The sequence below is a fragment of the Taudactylus pleione genome, unplaced genomic scaffold, assembly GCF_031769625.1.
Source record: "Taudactylus pleione unplaced genomic scaffold, aTauple2 ptg000749l, whole genome shotgun sequence".
NCBI classification, from domain to species: Eukaryota; Metazoa; Chordata; class Amphibia; order Anura; family Myobatrachidae; genus Taudactylus; species Taudactylus pleione.
Window position 1 is genome coordinate 2277933 of NW_028285151.1, and position 18787 is coordinate 2296719.

General features: G+C 44.4%; 2 protein-coding genes across 6 annotated transcripts in view; one reads left to right on the forward strand and one right to left on the reverse strand.

The window, feature by feature from the left end:
* LOC148477097 (aldehyde dehydrogenase family 3 member B1-like) overlaps positions 1-2748 on the forward strand; it is a 39125-nt gene extending 36377 nt beyond the window's left edge. For all 5 annotated transcript variants that reach the window (XM_088457240.1, XM_088457238.1, XM_088457242.1 and 2 more), the window contains 2 exons: positions 82-181; positions 2420-2748. In XM_088457240.1, coding sequence (XP_088313366.1) covers positions 82-181; positions 2420-2616 — 297 coding nt within the window. In that variant the 3' untranslated portion in view covers positions 2617-2748. The remainder of the gene's footprint in view (positions 1-81; positions 182-2419) is intronic.
* A 9886-nt stretch (positions 2749-12634) lies between these two features.
* The window catches only part of LOC148477098 (uncharacterized), a 58180-nt gene continuing 52027 nt past the window's right edge, over positions 12635-18787 (reverse strand). Inside the window, exons 15-21 of the mRNA XM_088457280.1 lie at positions 18404-18491; positions 18034-18103; positions 17665-17770; positions 16749-16832; positions 16299-16356; positions 14588-14647; positions 12635-12777 (exon numbers count right to left, since the gene is read on the reverse strand). Of these exons, the coding sequence (XP_088313406.1) occupies positions 16306-16356; positions 16749-16832; positions 17665-17770; positions 18034-18103; positions 18404-18491 (399 nt within the window). The 3' untranslated portion in view covers positions 12635-12777; positions 14588-14647; positions 16299-16305. The remainder of the gene's footprint in view (positions 12778-14587; positions 14648-16298; positions 16357-16748; positions 16833-17664; positions 17771-18033; positions 18104-18403; positions 18492-18787) is intronic.

Sequence of the window (18787 nt, forward strand, 5' to 3'; positions counted from 1 at the left end):
CACAAAGAAATCGAAAACTCAGCAGAATACGTCCCCCAGTGACTGAATATATAAATTTCCCTCTGCTTTTTTCAATTTTAGGCAATTTCAGAAGTTATGCATAAAACCTCTAGTGGAATATTTTGTTCAAATGACAGTATGGTCCAAAGTTTGTACACCAGATTGCCCTGTGGAGGAGTGGGTAAGTCCGTTTTTTTATTTTTTGATAGATTAAATAAGAGGTTCCCAAACGCAGTCCTCAAGGCTCCCCAACAGTTCAAGTTTTAGAGATATCCATAGTTGAGTTCAGGGTGGTTAAATCAAATTGACTGCGGTACTAATTAAGTCGCCTGTGGTCAAGCATGGATATCTCTAAAACTTGAACTGTTAAACTGGCCATACACCAGACCAACTTTCCTACAACCATTCAACTAAATGGTTGGTTGGAATGAAAATCCGGTAATACATGGGAGCAAATGACAATCAGCCATTTGCTCCTAAACACGTGAAAACGGACGAAAGCTGTTCAATTTTTTTTAAATCAAACAGATTTAACAGATTTAACTAACTTGCTCCCAAACACTAGAAAACATGAAAAAAGTCATTCAGGCAAGATGCTGATTGTCATTTGCTCCCATGCATTACTGGCAGTGGCGTAACTACCATAGGCACTTGGGGGTGCGGACGCTATGGGGCCCGGACCCTAAGGTGCCAGACCTCAGTCTGTACCCAACCCCCCCCTCCAGCAGTGGTGGATCCAGGGGGTGGGGGTGGGGCAATTGCCCACCCCTAGCACACTCTGACTCTGCCCTTGCCTGCTCCTCCTGCTTCTGTGCAGACGCCGGCACTGACTGAAAGCATGGCTAGTGGGACTAGATTCAGCCCTCACCTCCCCGCAGTGACAGCGGTATCTACATCCCCTGCACCTCCCTGGCCGGGCCTCGCTCCGGTCCCCTGTATGCAGGGGAGAAGATCAGAAGATGGAGAACGAGTCAGACACCCTGGTGCATCTGTTTACTGGAGCCTAGATACCTGTGTGGCATTGCTTGTCCTGTCACCTTGGACGGTAAGGAGAGGAGTGAGGAGTGTGCAGGGGGGAGGGGAGTGAGGAGAGGTGCAGACCAAGCGGTGGGCAGGGATCTAATGGGGCCCGTGAAAATTTTGCTATGGGGTCCCCCTAGGTCTAGTTATGCCCCTGATTACCGGATTTTCATTCCAATCAATCATCTAGTTGGATGGTTGGGGGAAAGTTGGTCCGGTGTATGGCTAGCTTTAGGGTGCCTTGAGGACCGGTTTTGAGAACCTCTGTATTAAATGTATTTGGCTGTACTGACTCAATCTATTTGTTAATTTAAGTTTTGAATGAAACCAAACATAGAATTGAAGCAAAATGAAGACCTGCCATTGTAAGCTTGGGAACTCCTATACTGTGCATGTTTCTTATTAACAAAATATATTCTGTGTGAGTGTAAAGAAAGCTTCAAGTTTTTTCAAACTATCATTTAAAAAAAAAATATATAATAATTTGTCATGAAAGGTTGATGCACATTATAACTGTAGAGATGCAAACACTGATGAATGTGGCCAACTTTACTTTCCATTTGGCTATTGTACATGATGAACTCTGAAAGGTAAATTGTTCTGGGGCTTGTCCACCAAAGAACTTTCTCGGATATTTTTCCAAATTGATGGCGATTGTGTGATATATGCAAATTGGAGGAGACTGAGAAACGTATGTTGTTTGTCACTAGCCAGGTTATGCAGTCGGGAAGCCGGCGGACCTAATCCTGACAGCCGGCTTCCTGACTGCTTTATCCCGGCGAGGGTTAATGACAGGCGACGCCGGCATCCTGATCGAAGTGATGCCAGGCGCGGATAGCCGGGAGGGGGAGGGGGGGGAGGGAGGAGAAGGAGGGTTAGTGTTAGGCAACCCCCCCGGGGGATTCAGGTTTAGGCGGCGGGGATGGGGGGGGGGGGTTAGGTTTAGGCACTGGGGGGAAGGTTAAGGTTAGGCATGTGCCGGTCCTGGCGCCTGACGGATCGATTGCACAGGCGCCAGGACCCGGCCAGGAGGAGCAGGAGCCGGCTGTGAGTGACCCTGTTTTCATCGGGGGCAGCCCCCCTCATCAAAGAGGGTGGGAGCTGCCGCTGATGGGCTGTGACAGATGAGTATGAATGTGTAAGATAGTAGCTAGATATCAGAACAGGGTGTGTGTGAGATTTATTATTATTATTATTTTTGTTTTGTGCATTTTGTATTTTACACCCAAAATTTCGAACATCCTTTCTGTCTTGAATAAAATAATGATGTAAACCTGTTGCCATGGACATGACTAAATATACATTCTATCTGGGCATGTAGACATGATTTTCAGGTTACATTTTGATATAGCTGTTCTCCTTCACATTCCCATTGATCACCTATTTTCCCTTACTGCAGGAATCAGTAGTCCTGGGATCTATGGTGGTAAGTTCAGCTTTGACACCTTCTCCCACAGCCGTGCCTGTCTGCTGCGCAATACTGCGGTTGAGTGTGTCACTTATATGCGCTACCCTCCCTATGCTGACAAACAGCTCCGTCTCATGCAGTGGGCCAGCTCTCTCTCCAGGACTAACAATTGGTGTCAGATTTCGTAAAGATGTGATTTATAACAGAAGAAATGTGGACATTGCCAGGATCCTTTGCTGTAAAATTTGCATTCAGTGTTCTATGTAGGCATGTGAATGTATTGGACTATGGGGGAGATGTAGCTAAACTTCTAAAGAGGACAAGTGGAGCAGTTGCCCATAGCAACCAATCAAGTTGTTTTTCTTATTTTCATTTTATAGAATGTACTAGAAAAATGATAGGTAGAAGCTGATTGGTTACTATGGATAACTGCTCCACTTGTCGTCTTTAGAAAATTTGATACATCCCCCCCCCCCATGTACTTATTTAAGTATAATTACACCTTCTAACCAGTATTAACCAATCATGCGTCTCATGCAGGATTAGTACAATTGTCAGTAATGACTACTTTGAACAACCGATTTTAATAGTTCCTCCAAACTAGATAACACTGAAGTGGCGCTGTCAGAGCTACTGCTCATTACAATGATCGGGGAAAAAGTTTTACAGTACCCTATTGAGGTGCAATACTTCTCTTATTATGCATTGTCATCCTATAAATACTTTTTAAAGATCAAATATTTACTTGGTTTTCAAAAGATATGGGATTGGCCAAAGTGATCATTATTTCAGGGTAATAAATGTAGCTTTTTTTTGTATTTGTTCTGTGAATTGTATGTTAATGTAGTTTATATATATATATATATATATATATATATATATAATTTTGTAAATATATATTAACCTACTTATAAAATCACTTTGGAATACATACTGTAGGTTACCCGTCTTTTTTTTTTTTTTTTCAGATCATCCAAAAAATAATAAATGCCTGTATACAGTATGGGATTTTATCAGATCTTTGAGAGAAAGTGGAAAGAGAAAGTACCAACCAGTCAGCTTCTGTCATTTCTTTTTTTTAATCTAGCACAGTCTGTAACATGATAGTTAGAAGCTGATTGGTTGGTATTTTATCCCATTATGGCTCATTGCAACGCTGGCATGTTTCAGCTATCACACACTCAATCTTACCTCTCTGCCTCCAGAGTCCCACATTGGAGCCTGTATTCGTGCTGTCAAAATTGCCTGGAAAATGGCCGCTGCAGCCATTTTCCCGACGTCATGCACAGTAGGAAAAAAAAATCACTACAAAAATGGCTTTTGTGCCATTTTTCCAGTGACCTGCGCATGTGCTGTTTGCTCTGGGCACACTCTGAGTATGGCCGCCGGGGAGAGAGGAGGGGGCCCCAGCGAGACTCCACACGTGCCCCCTCCTCTCTAGAAACGCCCCTGCTCATATCTATAGGTGGGTACACACTGTACAGATAAAACTGCAGATATATCTGTAGTGATGGTCATAATGTGGTGTTCTCTCTAAGACACGTTTTTTAACTTACCCTGGGCTCCAAATACTCTAGTTACGCCACTGGTTATTGGTTATGAGGTTTGTGATGGTCCCAAAAATCTAATGGCAATCCCGGCTGCTGCCCACACCTCCCCTGCAATTGCCCACTTACCAAGCACAAGTAGGCAGTCCGGGGGGAGGCGTATTTTGTCAGTCCTGGGCCCCACAATTTCTGATGGCAGCCCTGATGATAGGCGTCGAAATCCCGACACCTATCATTAGTCCCATGCCGGGATTTGACAGTTGGGGAGCCGGCGGTCGGTATTTCGACTGCTGGCTTCCTGACCGCTTACCCTGGCCACTATGGAGGAGCTGCTTGTAGTCTGCCTCATCTCCCTGGGCTGCTTTCTGCTGAGATTACTCCATCCGGATGTGAAACTCTCCAAAGTAAGTCTGCATCTGTGTGTCTGTCTAGTCCCTGCAGGGTGCTGCATTAAAAGGGTCCAACAGCTGAAGGCAGGTCAGTGGTAGTGGGATGTTTATGTTTGTAACTAATTAGAATGCATCTTCCTCTTCCCTTGATTGATGACCTGGTCAAGGAAAGGGGGAACCTTTGGTTTTATAAACCATGAGAGTACAACCTAATAAGTGTGCAGTGTGTCTGTTGCGTCCAGCAGCTGATATGTACTATAGCATCCACCCATATTTGCCTACCTTTTCTTTCTCCTCCCCGGAAGAAGCCGGTGAGTTCTGACTGGATAGGGACCTGATGATTCGCTTCATTAAGCCCTGCCCCCTTTGTGGCAAAGTACCGTGATTGGTGCAAATTGACATAGGGGTGGGGCTAAATTAAGCGATTAATGTAGAATCACGTCATTAAGCCCCGACCCCTACTTGGGGACCCACTATCGCCACGTAAATTCTGCCCACTTCACTCGGAAGTGGGCAGAATGCGGGAGAAATGCCTACCCATGTGGGGGGTTATCAAAAAAAGCGGGAGCCTCCCGCGAATTCCGGGAGGGTAGGCATGTATGCATACACCTGATGTGAACTGGTTCTTGTGCAATAAAGGGCCCTTATGTGTTTTTATTTTCTTTTAAAAGTTGCCAGTTTTAGAGTTAACTCCACTGATGCCAGAGAAGAATGCAGTACTTAAATGTGAGGGATTATGTGCATTTCTGTCAGCATTATGTAACTTTCCATTGTGTATTAATTTAGAAGTTTTTAATTACACATTTTACAAGTCTTCCCACTTACTATTTGTGTAGCATCATGCAGCTGTGCAAAGGTATAAACATAATTTTATACTGGGCTTAGGCCAGTGTTTCCAAACCTCCATCCTCAAGGCACACAAAGGGCTCTATTTATTAACATTATTTTTACTAAAATGAAGTGAAAAAGGGTGTTTTCACACCCTTTTCACATTATTTTAGTATCACCTATAGTTATTACAGGGCAATTGGAGTGGAATTCGTAAAATTCTACTCCAACCTCTAATTATCACTTATTTGTAGTAAGCAGATCGCATTTCCCATAATTGTAATGGGAAATGTGATTTGGCCAAAGTTTCTTAAAAGAAATTGTGAAAAAATACCGGGGAAATCCCTGTGATAATAACACCACCTAGAGGTGGCGTTATCCAGGATTTTCCCCAGTTACCGGACTCCTGCTCTACTCTAACGGACAGAGCAGAGCCCGGAGCAAGACCCAGTGATCAGCTGTGTGGTCTAAACATACCGCAAGCTGATACATTGTTAAAAAAAAAAAAAGAACTTACCTGAGTCCAGTGATCGGGGCTCCGGGTGATGTCCTCCCTCCGGTCAGCTGGTCTCCCAGCCTGCACTGGGGCCCGGTCGTCATCTGACCAGGTCCCAGTGCAGGATGGGATGTCAGCTGACCAGAGCCACAGAGGACATCACAGGAGCACCGATCACCAGAGGTAAGTGTAATTAAGGGTGGGGCGGGGGGAGTCAGCAGGGATGAGGCTTAGCGGTGGGGTCGGGGCTTAGCGTCGGCCGGTCGGCGCATGCGTTGGCACTTGTCACTGTATTTTTTTGCGAAAATACCATGATAAGTGTGTGGAGGGGATTCACAGGGACAGAGCTTTATCGCTTAGTAGGAGGCTACTATGCCTGTAAATGGTTTGGGGGGGAGTGCGACATGTGCCACGACACCGTAGGCCAGGGGGTGCAGTTTGGCAGCGCCTGTCAGTTTTCTGTTTAAAACCACTCACTTGAAGCTTCCTCTTCTTTTCTGATCCTGGCATCTCCTGGCCATTTAAAACACACAATTCAAAATACTGTCATACTCGGGACCTCATTCTTCTAAGAAGGAATACAGAATACACACCCATAATGGTGATGCACAATGAGAAACCTGTACGTGATGCAGTATAAAGTTTATTTTTTAATAATCAATTTTGCTGATCAGTGCATTGCCAAATCATTGATTAAAGCTTTACATAATTAATTTTAATTAATTTGCAATAACGTATTGCTTTTAAATTGCTATTAAATTTGTTAGGTTTAAAAGACTGACAGACAAAGTAACCCTAATAAATACACCTTACTGCTGCATTAGGGATGATAATAGACATGCGCTGACCCCCGTGTTTTGGATCTAAATTAACTGTTGTGTTTTGGTTCTGGTTTTGCAAAACCACCCGCACGTATTTTGATTTTGGTTCTGTATTTGCTGAGAAGGCACTAGGCTGGATTTGCGCCAATTGAGGAGCCACTTGTGGGACTGAGGGATCTGAATTGTCAGGTTGAGGTGCTCCTGCAGAGTATCCACTTACTAGGCTGCAATGCGAAGTTTGTCTAGATTAGATATTATCCGAATCCCCTGAAGTTGCAGAGTGGCCTCCATTAGTGACATTACCTGGGTGAACAACCAAAGAGCTGCCGACAACCCAAAAGGCAAGGCCCAAAATCAGTAGTGGTACAAGAGGAACACAAATCAGAAAAAGTTTTGATGTGTTTCCCAAATCGGGATATGTAAATAAGCAACGCCATAATAGGGTGTAAGATCACCCTGTGTCGGTTCGCCCCCTTACATCACGTGGAGGTGGTGGGGCCAGCAGCACCAGTAAGTGCAGTGCTGGTTGGAGCATCCTTTGATTGTAGGAGGTTGTGGTCTCTACATATTCCTGGTTTCACCCCCTGGAGCAGCTGGCTGTGGAGGAATCAGCTAGGCACTGGAGCTGAACTAGGTGGAGTCTCAGAGGGGGCAGAGCATTAAGAGGGGAAGGAGAAGGGAGAAAAAGACAACAGTATATTGGTGGCTGTTGATCCCAGGGGTGGAAGCAGCCATCATGCAGAGACTGAGGGAAGGGGGTGGTGACGGGCACTGCTGCTGTTGGTTATACTGCGGTTGCACAAGATATGTCAGACTGACATGTCTGCAATCTCAGCCAGACAGCAGCTGACAAGTGCAGGGGTGGTGGCCACAGCTTTTGAAAACTGTGGTTGCCACCAGTATTAAGTAAAATAATGACATCAGAGAAATCTTTATTATTGTGCTGGCAGCCTCAGTGCCATCCCCTCAGATGCTGGTACCTTAGGCAGCTGCCTAAAGCTGCTTAATGGTAGTGCCGGCCCTGTACACAGTCCATATTAATGCTAATTCAGACTGTGTAGTCACCAGGAACCAGTGCCGTATGCCTCTGTGATGTTACTTGTTACTAGGGGTGAGCGGGTTCGGATTTCTGAAATCCGAACCCCCCCGAGCCCCCCCGATCCGAGTCCGATCCGAGTCAGGCTCGACTTTTCCCGCCTGACTCGGATCTGAAATCGAGGCAAAACGTCATCATCCCGCCTTCCGGGTCTCGCGGGTTTTGGATCCTATATAAGGTACCCGCGTCAGCGCCATTTCTCACTCGGCTGTGGACAGTGAAGAGGGAGGGTGGGAGTTAGGGCTGGCTGGGCTGTGTAGTGTAGTGTAGTGCAGAGTAGTGTTGTGCTGTGCTGCGCTGCGCTGCGCTGTGCTGCTGTTGTCCACTACTTCAAAGTCCATAGGGGCTGGCTGTGTTGTGCTGTGCTGCTGTTGTTAATAGGGGCTGTGTCCACTACTTCAAAGTCCATAGGGGCTGGCTGGACTGTGTTGTGCAGTCAGTTCTCCATAGGGGCTGTGTCCACTCCAAAGTCCTGTGCAGTGTCCCAGTCCTAAAGGGGTGCTGTAGTGTTGTCCAGGGGGTGCTCTGTCCATCAGGGGTGCTCCCCCCAAGTGCTAAAAAAATAATATTTTTTGTGTGTTTGTGAATTGTGTGCACAGTAGCCGCACGTGCATCAACAAAGTAGTGCCAAGCGTGCGCCTGTGCCATAAGTAAAGGGCTGGCTGGCTTGACCGTTAAAGGGTGCTGTAACTCCCAAAGTACACTCCAGTCCAAACCAAAAAAAAAAATATTTTCTGTGTTTGTGAATTGTGTGCGCAGTAGCCGCACGTGCATCAACAAAGGAGCAGCGCCAAGCGTGCGCCTGTGTCCCATAAGTAAAGAGCCAGCTGGTGTAACCCACAAAGTGCACTACTCTCCAGCAAAAATAAAAAAATATTTTCTGTGTGTAGCCGCACGTATATATCAAATCGATATAACATAAATGGAGGACCAAACTTTCTCCGATAAAAATAAAATAGAGAAAGATCAAGAACCACTTCCTCCTAGTGCTGAAGCTGCTGCCACTAGTCATGACATAGACGATAACATGCCATCAATGTCGTCTGCCAAGGCCGATGCCCAATGTCATAATAGAGGGCACATACAATCCCAAATGACAAAGTTCAGGAAAATGACCTTGAAAAAAACATTCAAATCAGCTGAAGAGAAACGTAAACTTGCCAATATGCCATTTACGACACGGAGTGGCAAGGAACGGCTAAGGTCGATCCCTAGTATGTTCATGACTAGTGGTTCAGCTTCACATGACGATGGAAGCCCTCCTCCCACTAAAAAAATCAAAAGAGTTAAGCTGGCAAAAGCACAGCGAAGAACTGTGCTTTCTAAGATGATATCACAAATCCCCTAGGAGAGTCCAAGTGTGGTTGTGGTTGCGATGCCTGACCTTCCCAGCACTGGACGGGAAGAGGTGGCTCTTTCCACCATTTGCATGCCCCCTGCAAGTGCTGAAAGGAGCACCCACAGTCCACTTGCTGATATGCAAATTGAAGATGTCACTGTTGAAGTACAACAGGATGAGGATACTGGTGTAGCTGGCGCTGAGGAGGAAGTTGGCGAGGAGGATTCTGATGGTGATGTGGTTTGTTTAAATCAGGCTCCGGGGGAGACAGTTGTTGTCCGTGGGATGAAAAAGCCCATCACGGTCATGCCTAGGCAGAAGACCAAACATTCCACCTCTTTGGTCTGGCAATATTTCTATCCAAATCCGGACAACAACTGTCTTGCCATATGTACCTTATGTAAAGGTGGAATAAGTAGGGGTAGGGACGTTAACCACCTAGGAACATCCTCCCTTATACGGCACCTGCAGCGCGTTCATAATAAGTTACTGTCAAGTTCAGAAACTTTGGCTAAGACCGTAAGCAGTCCAGGGACACCTAAATCCCGTTGTCCTGTTGTATCCAAGCGCCTGCAAACCACACCGTCAACTCCCTCCTCGTCAATTTCCTCCTTAGTCAGGATCGGAAGTAGTCCTGCAGGCCATGTCACTGGCATGACTGACTCCTATCCCGGATTCCTTCGGAGGATCCTGCATTGCTACGCCTCCTGCTGCCGCTGTTGCTGCTGCTGGGAGTCGTTCATCATCCCAGAGAGGAAGTAGGAACACCACTACTTTTACTAAACAATTGACCCTCCAACAGTCCTTAGCGAGGAGGATGAAGTACGACAGCAGTCATCCTGAAGCAAAACGTATAACTGAGGCCTTGACTGCTATGTTGGTGTTAGACGTGCGTCCGGTATCCGCCATTAGTGCAGTGGGATTTAGACAATTGCTGGAGGTAGTGTGTCCCCGGTTCCAAATCCCGTCTAGATTCCACTTCACTAGGCAGGCGATACCGAGACTGTACAGAAACGTCAGAAAAAGTGTCCTCAGTGTCCTGAAAAATGCCATTGTACCCAATGTCCACTTAACCACGGACATGTGGACAAGTGGAACAGGGCAGACTAAGGACTATATGACTGTGACAGCCCACTGGGTAGATGTATCACCTTACGCAGCAACAGCAGCAGCGTCACCAGTCGCAGCATCTCAGAAACGCCAGCTCGTTCCAAGGCAGGCTACGCTGTGTATCACTGGTTTCAGTAAGAGGCACACCGCCGACAACCTCTTAGAGAAACTGAGGGAAATCATCGCCCAGTGGCTTACCCCACTTAGACTCTCCTGGGGATTTGTGATATCTGACAATACCACCAATATTGTGCAGGCATTACACCTGGGCAAATTCCAGCACGTCCCATGTTTTGCTCACACAATAAACTTGGTGGTGCAGAATTTTCTGAAAAGCGACAGGGGCGTGCAGGAGATGCTTTGGGTGGCCCGAAAAATTTCAGGCCACTTTCGCCATTCAGCGACTGCGTGCCGAAGACTGGAGCGCCAGCAAACACTCTTGAACCTGCCCCGCCATCACCTGAAGCAAGAGGTTGTGACGCGGTGGAACTCAACCCTCTATATGCTTCAGAGGATGGAGGAACAGCAAAAGGCAATTCAAGCCTATACATCCACCTATGCCATAGGCAAAGGAGGGGGTATGCACCTGACTCAAGCGCAGTGGAGAATGATTTCCGTGTTGTGCAAGGTTCTCCAGCCCTTCGAACTTGCCACACGTGAAGTCAGTTCAGACACTGCCAGCTTGAGTCAGGTCATTCCCCTCATCAGGCTTTTGCAGAAGCAGCTGGAGAAAGTGAAGGAGGAGCTAAGATGGAGCGATTCCGCTCGGCATGTGGGACTTGTGGATGAAGCCCTTCATTCGCTTTGCCAGGATTCCAGGGTGGTCAATCTGTTGAAATCAGACCACTACATTTTGGCCACCGTGCTCGATCCTAGGTTTAAAGCCTATGTGGTGTCTCTTTCCGGCCGACACAAGCCTGCAGAGGTGCAAAGACCTGCTGGTGAACACACTGTCAGCTGAAGCGGAACGTGACACGTCAACAGCTCCTTCTTCATTTTCTCCCGCAACTGGGGCTGCCAGGATAAAACTTAGGTATCCTAAGCAACCCGCTGGCGGTGATGCAGGGCAGGCAGGACCAAGTTTGGACATCTGGTCCGGACTGAAGGACCTGGCAACAATTTCTGACATGTCTACTGTCACTGCATATGATGCTGTCACCATTGACAGAATGGTGGAGGATTACATCGGTGACAGCATCCAAGTAGGCATGTCAGACAGTCCTTACCTGTACTGGCAGGAAAAAGAGGCAATTTGGAGGCCCCTGTACAGACTGGCTCTATTTTACCTGAGTTGCCCCCCCTCCAGTGTGTACTCCGAAAGAGTGTTTAGTGCAGCCGGGAACCTTGTCAGTGAAAGGCGTAGGAGGTTGCTTCCACAGAATGTGGAGAAGATGATGTTCATCAAAATTAGTTATCAGCTCTTCCAGGGAGACCAGCCTCCAGAACGTACAGAGGGACCTGTGGTGGTGGATTCAAGTGGGGACGAGTTAATACTTTGTGAGGATGAGGATGTACACACTGAAGAGGGTGAGGAATCGGTGGATGAGGAGGATGAGGATGACATCTTGCCTCCGTAGAGCCAGTTTGTGCAGGGACACATTAATTGCCAGCTTGTTTTGTGGGGGCCCAAACGAACCAATCATTTCAGCCACAGTTGTGTGGCAGACCCTGGCGCTGAAATGATTGGTTTGTTAAAGTGTGCATGTCCTGTTTATACAACATAAGGGTGGGTGGGAGGGCCCAAGGACAATTCCATCTTGCACCTCTTTATTTTCTTTGCATTATGTACAGTTTGGGGCCTAGTTTTTCAAACTGCCATCCTGTCTGCCACTGCAGTATCACGCCTAGATGGGTCACGTGTTTGTGCCGCCCACTCGTGTCGCTTAGCATAGTCATCCAGCTACCTTGGTGCAACCTTTTGGACATAAAAACACTATTGTGAGGTGTTCAGAATAGACTGGAAATGAGTGGAAATTAAGGTTATTGAGGTCAATAATAGCATAGGAGCAGAAAAACCTACAAATTCTGTGATTTTAGCTGTTTTTATGCTTTTTTTCAAAAAAATACAGATCCAAAACACAAAACCCAGAACCCAAAACATGGAAGGGTGGTTTTGGCAAAACCAATCCAGATCCAAAACACGAAGAAAGATCCAGATCCAAAACCAAAACACAAAACACGAAAAGTGGCCGGTGCACACCCCTACTTGTTACTGGTAAATTAGCAACTACTGTCTCATGGGTTATATTTGGACATGAGCATTATGTGTGTGGTTTATATGTTCTCCCCATGTTTGTGTGGTTTCCTCCAGGTGCCTCGTCTTCCTCCCACACTCCAAAAACCTACTATGTATTAGTGTGTTTGTGAGATGGGAAATGTAGGCCGTACGATCCCCAGCGCTTAAGCACGTCTTGCTGTACGGGAAAGGCATCTTTCTAAATGTGAAGACCTCAAGTTCTAATGGTCTTATCATCTCTCTCTGAAGAATACAATAAAATAAGGTTACAATAAAATTCAATTGTGAATTGTAATGAATTGAAACTACTAAAATCACCAATATTTTTTTTTTAATTGGTAAGATGTTATTTGATAAGTGGCCGATGGTGTTAGTGGAAAATGCAGCAAGGTGACGGCCTCGGCCCAAGCGGATCTTTTCATCACTTTCTATGGGCGCATTCCAGATGGACGACAGAACGTGAGCTACAATGAGCTGTAGTCTTGATCTAAAAGGAAATCAATTAAAGTTTGAGATCATCAATTCATAGGAAGAATTAAATGTTTGTTTTAACAATAGTGAGAATACTCTAAAAATAACAGCAAAGACAGGGAAAATTTAACCAGAATACAATTCCCCAAAGAATTCTAATGAAAAGTATGTAATGATAAACTGTAAGTAACATCTGTACGTTCTCCTAAGTATTTGAGGCACTATCCTAATAGACCTGGCTCTATAAAATTGTCTCTTAAACCCCATGGAGTGGCTGTGGATATGGTGTATTAATTTACATATTCTATAACTACACCTGTGTATACTGAAGAATTGTTATTGATATACTAAGGTCTGCTTTTTATATATACAGTATGTATGTTTGCAATACACATGCTTATATAGGTACAGTTATGGAGATATTAAGATCCGCACTATTGGACTCTGTTTAGTATAGTGGGCCAAAGGAAGGAGGGCCCTGCTAGTGAGACATTACATTCCAAAGGGAAAAGATTGAAGTAGTGGCACAAGGGGGTGACATGAAGAGGGTAAGGATTTGGGGAGAAGGTGGGAATGGTAACTACTCTCATATCCTCAAGGGCAGTATTAATTAAATAGAAATAAAGGTTCATATTTTACTACAAGGATAGCTTCAATCTAAACATTATAATGAATGACTAGATATATTATATATTATTGGAATGTATATTTTTTCCAGTTTTATATGGAGGTTTTTCATGCTTAGGTTCACATTTTTTTAGTTTTATATACAGTATGTAGCTTATCTTAGGGACCTGTCCACTGCTGGACACAATAAATTAAAATCTGCCAATTATTTTTATTTAATTAACAACTATAATGGCCTATGGGCCTGATCCATTACAGATCGCTATTGCTAAAGCATACGTAGATGGGCGATTGTTGCGTACTACACATGCATCGCAGTGTACATTCGCGAAGACACCACTGTGATCGCACTGCGATCACGGAGACCACGCAGAATGAGTGACACGTAGTGAGCATTTGGGAGTGGTGATGGGGGGGTGATCGGAGAAACACAGGCGTGTCTGTCCGTTTGAACGCCGTTGCACGGCCGTGCATAAATTAGCCAGTGCGATTGCATACGCAGCTTGAGCACTCACTGTGTGCAACGAGGTTAGCAATTTCTAAGTAACATCAGGGCTGCTGTAATTCTGCGTGAGGGACCAATGGTACTCTGTCAGTTGTTACCAATGTTTATTGAGGTTTGCAAAGTTTTATGGATGTCAGATAGCGGTTGTGGGAGGCAGTAGGCATCTATGATGGCAGTGAGACGGTATTGCGATAGCGAACATATTCATATTTTCTCAGCAGACCTGCGTGCGTTTAGGGAGCTGCGATTGCAATAGTGATCCTCGGGTCCTACGTCTCTGCCCTGTCATTTCCATTACAAGAAACTTATGTTTCCTTTCTCCAAATTGTGTATAAAATAATTGATACACGAGGAGTAATATGAGATGCAAATATCAGTGTAATAAGAATTACATTGGTATGACAAATAGATGTATAAATGGGATGTAGTTTAAATCCTGGCAGTTGGGATGCCAGGGCTCAGAATGCCAGCGCCGGAATCCCGACACCAGTCAGAATCCTGGCGCAGGCATCCCGATGGTAAGTAGTGGGGTAGGAGGAGGGTTAGGGTTAGGCTGCAAGGTGGGAGGGGTAGGATGAGGATACTTACCGACAGGTGTCAGAATTCTATCCCTGCCCGGATGCCGGCATTCTGTACCTAAAAAAAAATGCTAGGTCATAAGGAAAGTGAAAGTAGCCACACTGAAAGCACTTACGGTATTGCCAGATGTTTCCTTAGCATACAGATCACAGGGGGCAATTTCTGCCGCAAACCCCTAAAAAGAGAAAAGACACCATAGTACTGTACCTAAATGACTCCATGAGAACATTATACAACTTAATGAGGCTGATTCACTTAATTTGCACATTGTCCTTATTTTATACTCATCAGTTATTCTATATTATTTATTATATAGAAATCTAAATATATTACAATTACATTTTAAGTAAAATGTAATATGCTCTATGATAGTTACTGAGATGCATAGATTAGTACAGTGGTTCCCAAACTGTGTGCAGTGGCACCCTGGGGTGCCTCAACATGATTTTTAGACAGTGTGATAGGCAAAACCAGTGCTAATGGCTGCCAATAATAAAATATGTAGACAAAAAGAAGCGCAGCCCTGACACCCACCACATAACTGAACCTAAGGGTGACATATAAGCACAATTTACTTCATTTCATTTTTGCTGAATTTCTCATTAAGAAACTGTGGCCCAGAGGTGCCGTGGAAAAAATGCTTATACTCTGGGGCTTGATGATTTGAAAAAGTTTGGGAACCACTGGATTAGTACTGTATATGATTGGGATCCATAAGTAGATATTATGGCAGAGCCGTAACTAGACATTGTGGTGCCCTGTGCAAGAAGCAGCATCAGTGCCCCTACAACTACAACTGCCGGAGATGACGTGTGTTGCGAGTGGCAAAGGGGCGTCTTTATACAGGTGTGAGCGCATAGTGTGGCCGCTTGATATTAGTGAGTGGCTTTACGCGACGCAGTGTGAGCACATGATTTAAATAGCCGAACCCTTTTAGCCAGCGAGCGGACGCAAATAGTGTCCGGGTCTGAATCAGGCCCATAGATCGAAGAACACAATTGAACACAATATATTATTGTCTGTAGGACATCATTTCCTTATAGTGGAGGCTGGCAGAAGTGTCCTTACATTAGATTACTGACATGAAATCTGCTGCGTAGATGAAAAATATCCACATGGTCTAAAGTAATATAGCATAATATATGTGGTTCCAGTGTCCCTGAAACTGCTGCATTAATACTTTACATTTTTTATATTCGCTTTACTATAGTTAAAATGGTTTAAATGTCAGTATCAGGGCACTTTGATATTTATAACCTATTTACCTGCTGTGACTGCGCACTGGAGTCCAGTGTGTCAAAGTGGCACTCACACTGGGCCCTTCTATGTAGGATACTGGTGCCGGACCTGTCATGCTGCCTGTCACTACTGCCATGTCCTGCGCGCCCATTCCAATTTCCAACAAATAGCTCCTTTTGGAAATGTGGGGGATGAGGAGAGATGTCATGGATTCTCTCCCATCCCTGCACACGGGTCTGTAGGTGGAGCAACCTGAGAGTGACAGGCAGGGCTGCTGCTGCAGTAAAGTAGCCGGATGCATTGCTACTTATACATAGCAACGGGCGTCCAGTGGCAAATAGAGATTGCGTCGGGCAACTGGTTCCACCCTCAGGGCATGTTGACTCTGTGCAGAGGCAGCGGCCGCAACACCCTAGTTACGGCCCTGTATTATGGAATATGATTAACATTTAAATAGAACTAACTAAAAATATTTCATTATAATCTATTCTTATCTATAAATTACACTATTTTTCATTATGTAAAATTTGTATCCATAATTCCCACTGTTACATATTGTTCATGCGATATCAGCACAAAGTACGTACGTGCATCTCATAAGAACAATGTCCCTGGAACTGAGACTGTTGTCCTTCCAGTCTGGTCCTATAGAAAAGAAAACAGAAATAGTACAGTTACTATTATGTCTGGTATATGATTTGCATCAGTTAGTGAAAGGATTATAGTTTTTAAATTTGTAAGTATAAGCCACTATTTGTTCCTATTGACCAGTCACTTCCTTTGTCTAATCTGCATTCCAGTCCTATGCAATATACACTCCATTACAGCATATCCCAAGGCAGTCTTTTTTATTTTTTTAAATATTGCACAACTCTAAAGATCAGCTTATGTACACATGTCCCAACCGTCCCAGCATGGTAACTTGCAGGGTACTACAATTTGTATTGCTGTGATAAGCTGTGATGCAGTTTGTCACTCCACAACTACAGTATGATAAACAGACCCCTTAACTTTTTAATTACATGTTACAACAATACCTGCAGGACGAGTCTCAGCTGAACATTGGTTGCTCTGGCACCCTCAGGAATCTTGTGGGCCAGTCTCAGATGGTGCGCCTTCACCTGCAGGAGGAAGAGTGGACAGCAGAGAGTTAGTTACAGGGCAACAGCACACAGGGAGACAGGAGATTATGGATGGGTAACCTACGTGTCCTCACACAGACATGTAATACCACAGGTGTAGCTTTTATCACTGATTGAGCCTGTAGTAGATATTATTAACATATTTTAATTGGCAGCTGAATTTCTAATAGAATTTCAGTATTTAATCTATAATACTACACTGGATGACTAGATATATATAATTGGACTATATTTATTTTACTAGTTTTATTTAGAGTTTTTTTCATGCTGTTGTTCACATTTCTTAGTTTTATATATTTAGCTTATCTTATTGGCTGCAATTTAATTCAGCGTGCTGTTAAATCAGAGAATCCCGGTTCTCGTGACTTAACATGAGTGTTTCGTTGCGAGAACCGGCCTTCTGCGACTAAGGTACCGGCCACGAGGCTTTTGCCTGATTTCTACTCGCACCCCCAGGAGGGTGCGAGAAGAATTACTTTAGTCGGACCAAACATCAGGCTGAATTGAATAGTTCTGGGAGCTCACTCCCGGGGGCTATTCATGATCGCTTTGAAATGAATCACGGCCATGGACTTGTACACTACCAATTATTTTTATTTAATTTACAATTATAATGGACTATGTTTTGCAAGATCATTTGTATTACAAGAAACTTATTTTTCCTTTCTCATATTGTGTATAAATTGTGACACTTGTAGCGTAATATAAGATGTAAATGTCAGTGTAATAAGTAATACATTGTATGACAGAGATATAAATACTAGGACATAATAAAAAGGTAAGTAACCACAATCACACTGAAAGCACTTACCTCAGGTACTGCCAGGTGTTTTCTTGGCATGGGGACCATGGGCTCAGGTACTGCCAGGTGTTTTCTTGGCATGGGGGCCACAGGGGGCAGCTTATGCAGCCAAGCCCTAAAAAGAGAAAACGGATACATTTGCACCTAAAGGACTCCAAGGAGAATGTAACAATAGCTAAGGTTAGCACAATATAATGCTGTACCCATAGCTACATATAATGGTATATTATGATTAACATTTAAATAGTAATAGCTAAAAAATACTTCATAATAAACTATTCTTATCTATAAATTACACTACTTTTACTCATTTTACATTTCTATCCATAAATCACATTGTTACTTATTGTTCATGTGATATCTGCACAAAGTACTTACGCAGAGCGTCTCATAGGACCAGTGTTGCTGAAACTGTGGGCTTTGTCTTTATGGTCCTTATGGGCTAGCTCTATGGAAAATAATACAGAAATAGAACAGTCACTACTATGTCTGGTATATGTTTTGTTAAATCAATGGATTACAGTTTGGAAGTGTAAATCCCTATTGTTCCTGGGTCAGTTGCTTCCTTTGCCTAATCTGCAACTATAAAGACCAGCATACGTACAGTACATACCTCCCAACTACCCAGCATGGTAACCTGTGGTGTAATTACAATCTGTATTGCTGCGATAAGTGGTGATGCAGATTATTAGTGCACAACTATGATAAACAGACCTCTTAATCTTTTCATAATAAGATACAAAAATACCTGAAGGACGAGGGTCTTTCAGCTGCACTTTGTCTTCTTTTGTAGCATCAGGGATTTTGTGGGGGGCACACACACGGTTCCTTTCCACCTGCAGGAGGAAGGGTAGACAGCAGAGAGTTTTTTACTGGGCACTGGTACACTCAGAGAAACAGGGAGACAGGAGATTGTGGATGGGTAACCTACGTGTCCACATAAATCCCTTGTTGCACCACAGTTATACCCAGTAACATAGATAAGTATTGCATAGCTGTAAAGACCAGCATACGTACACATGTCCCAACATGGTAACTTGCGGGGTTACTACAATTTGTATTACTGTGATAAGCTGTGATGCAGATTGTTAGTCCACAACTATGATAAACAGACCCCTTAAACTTTTAATTA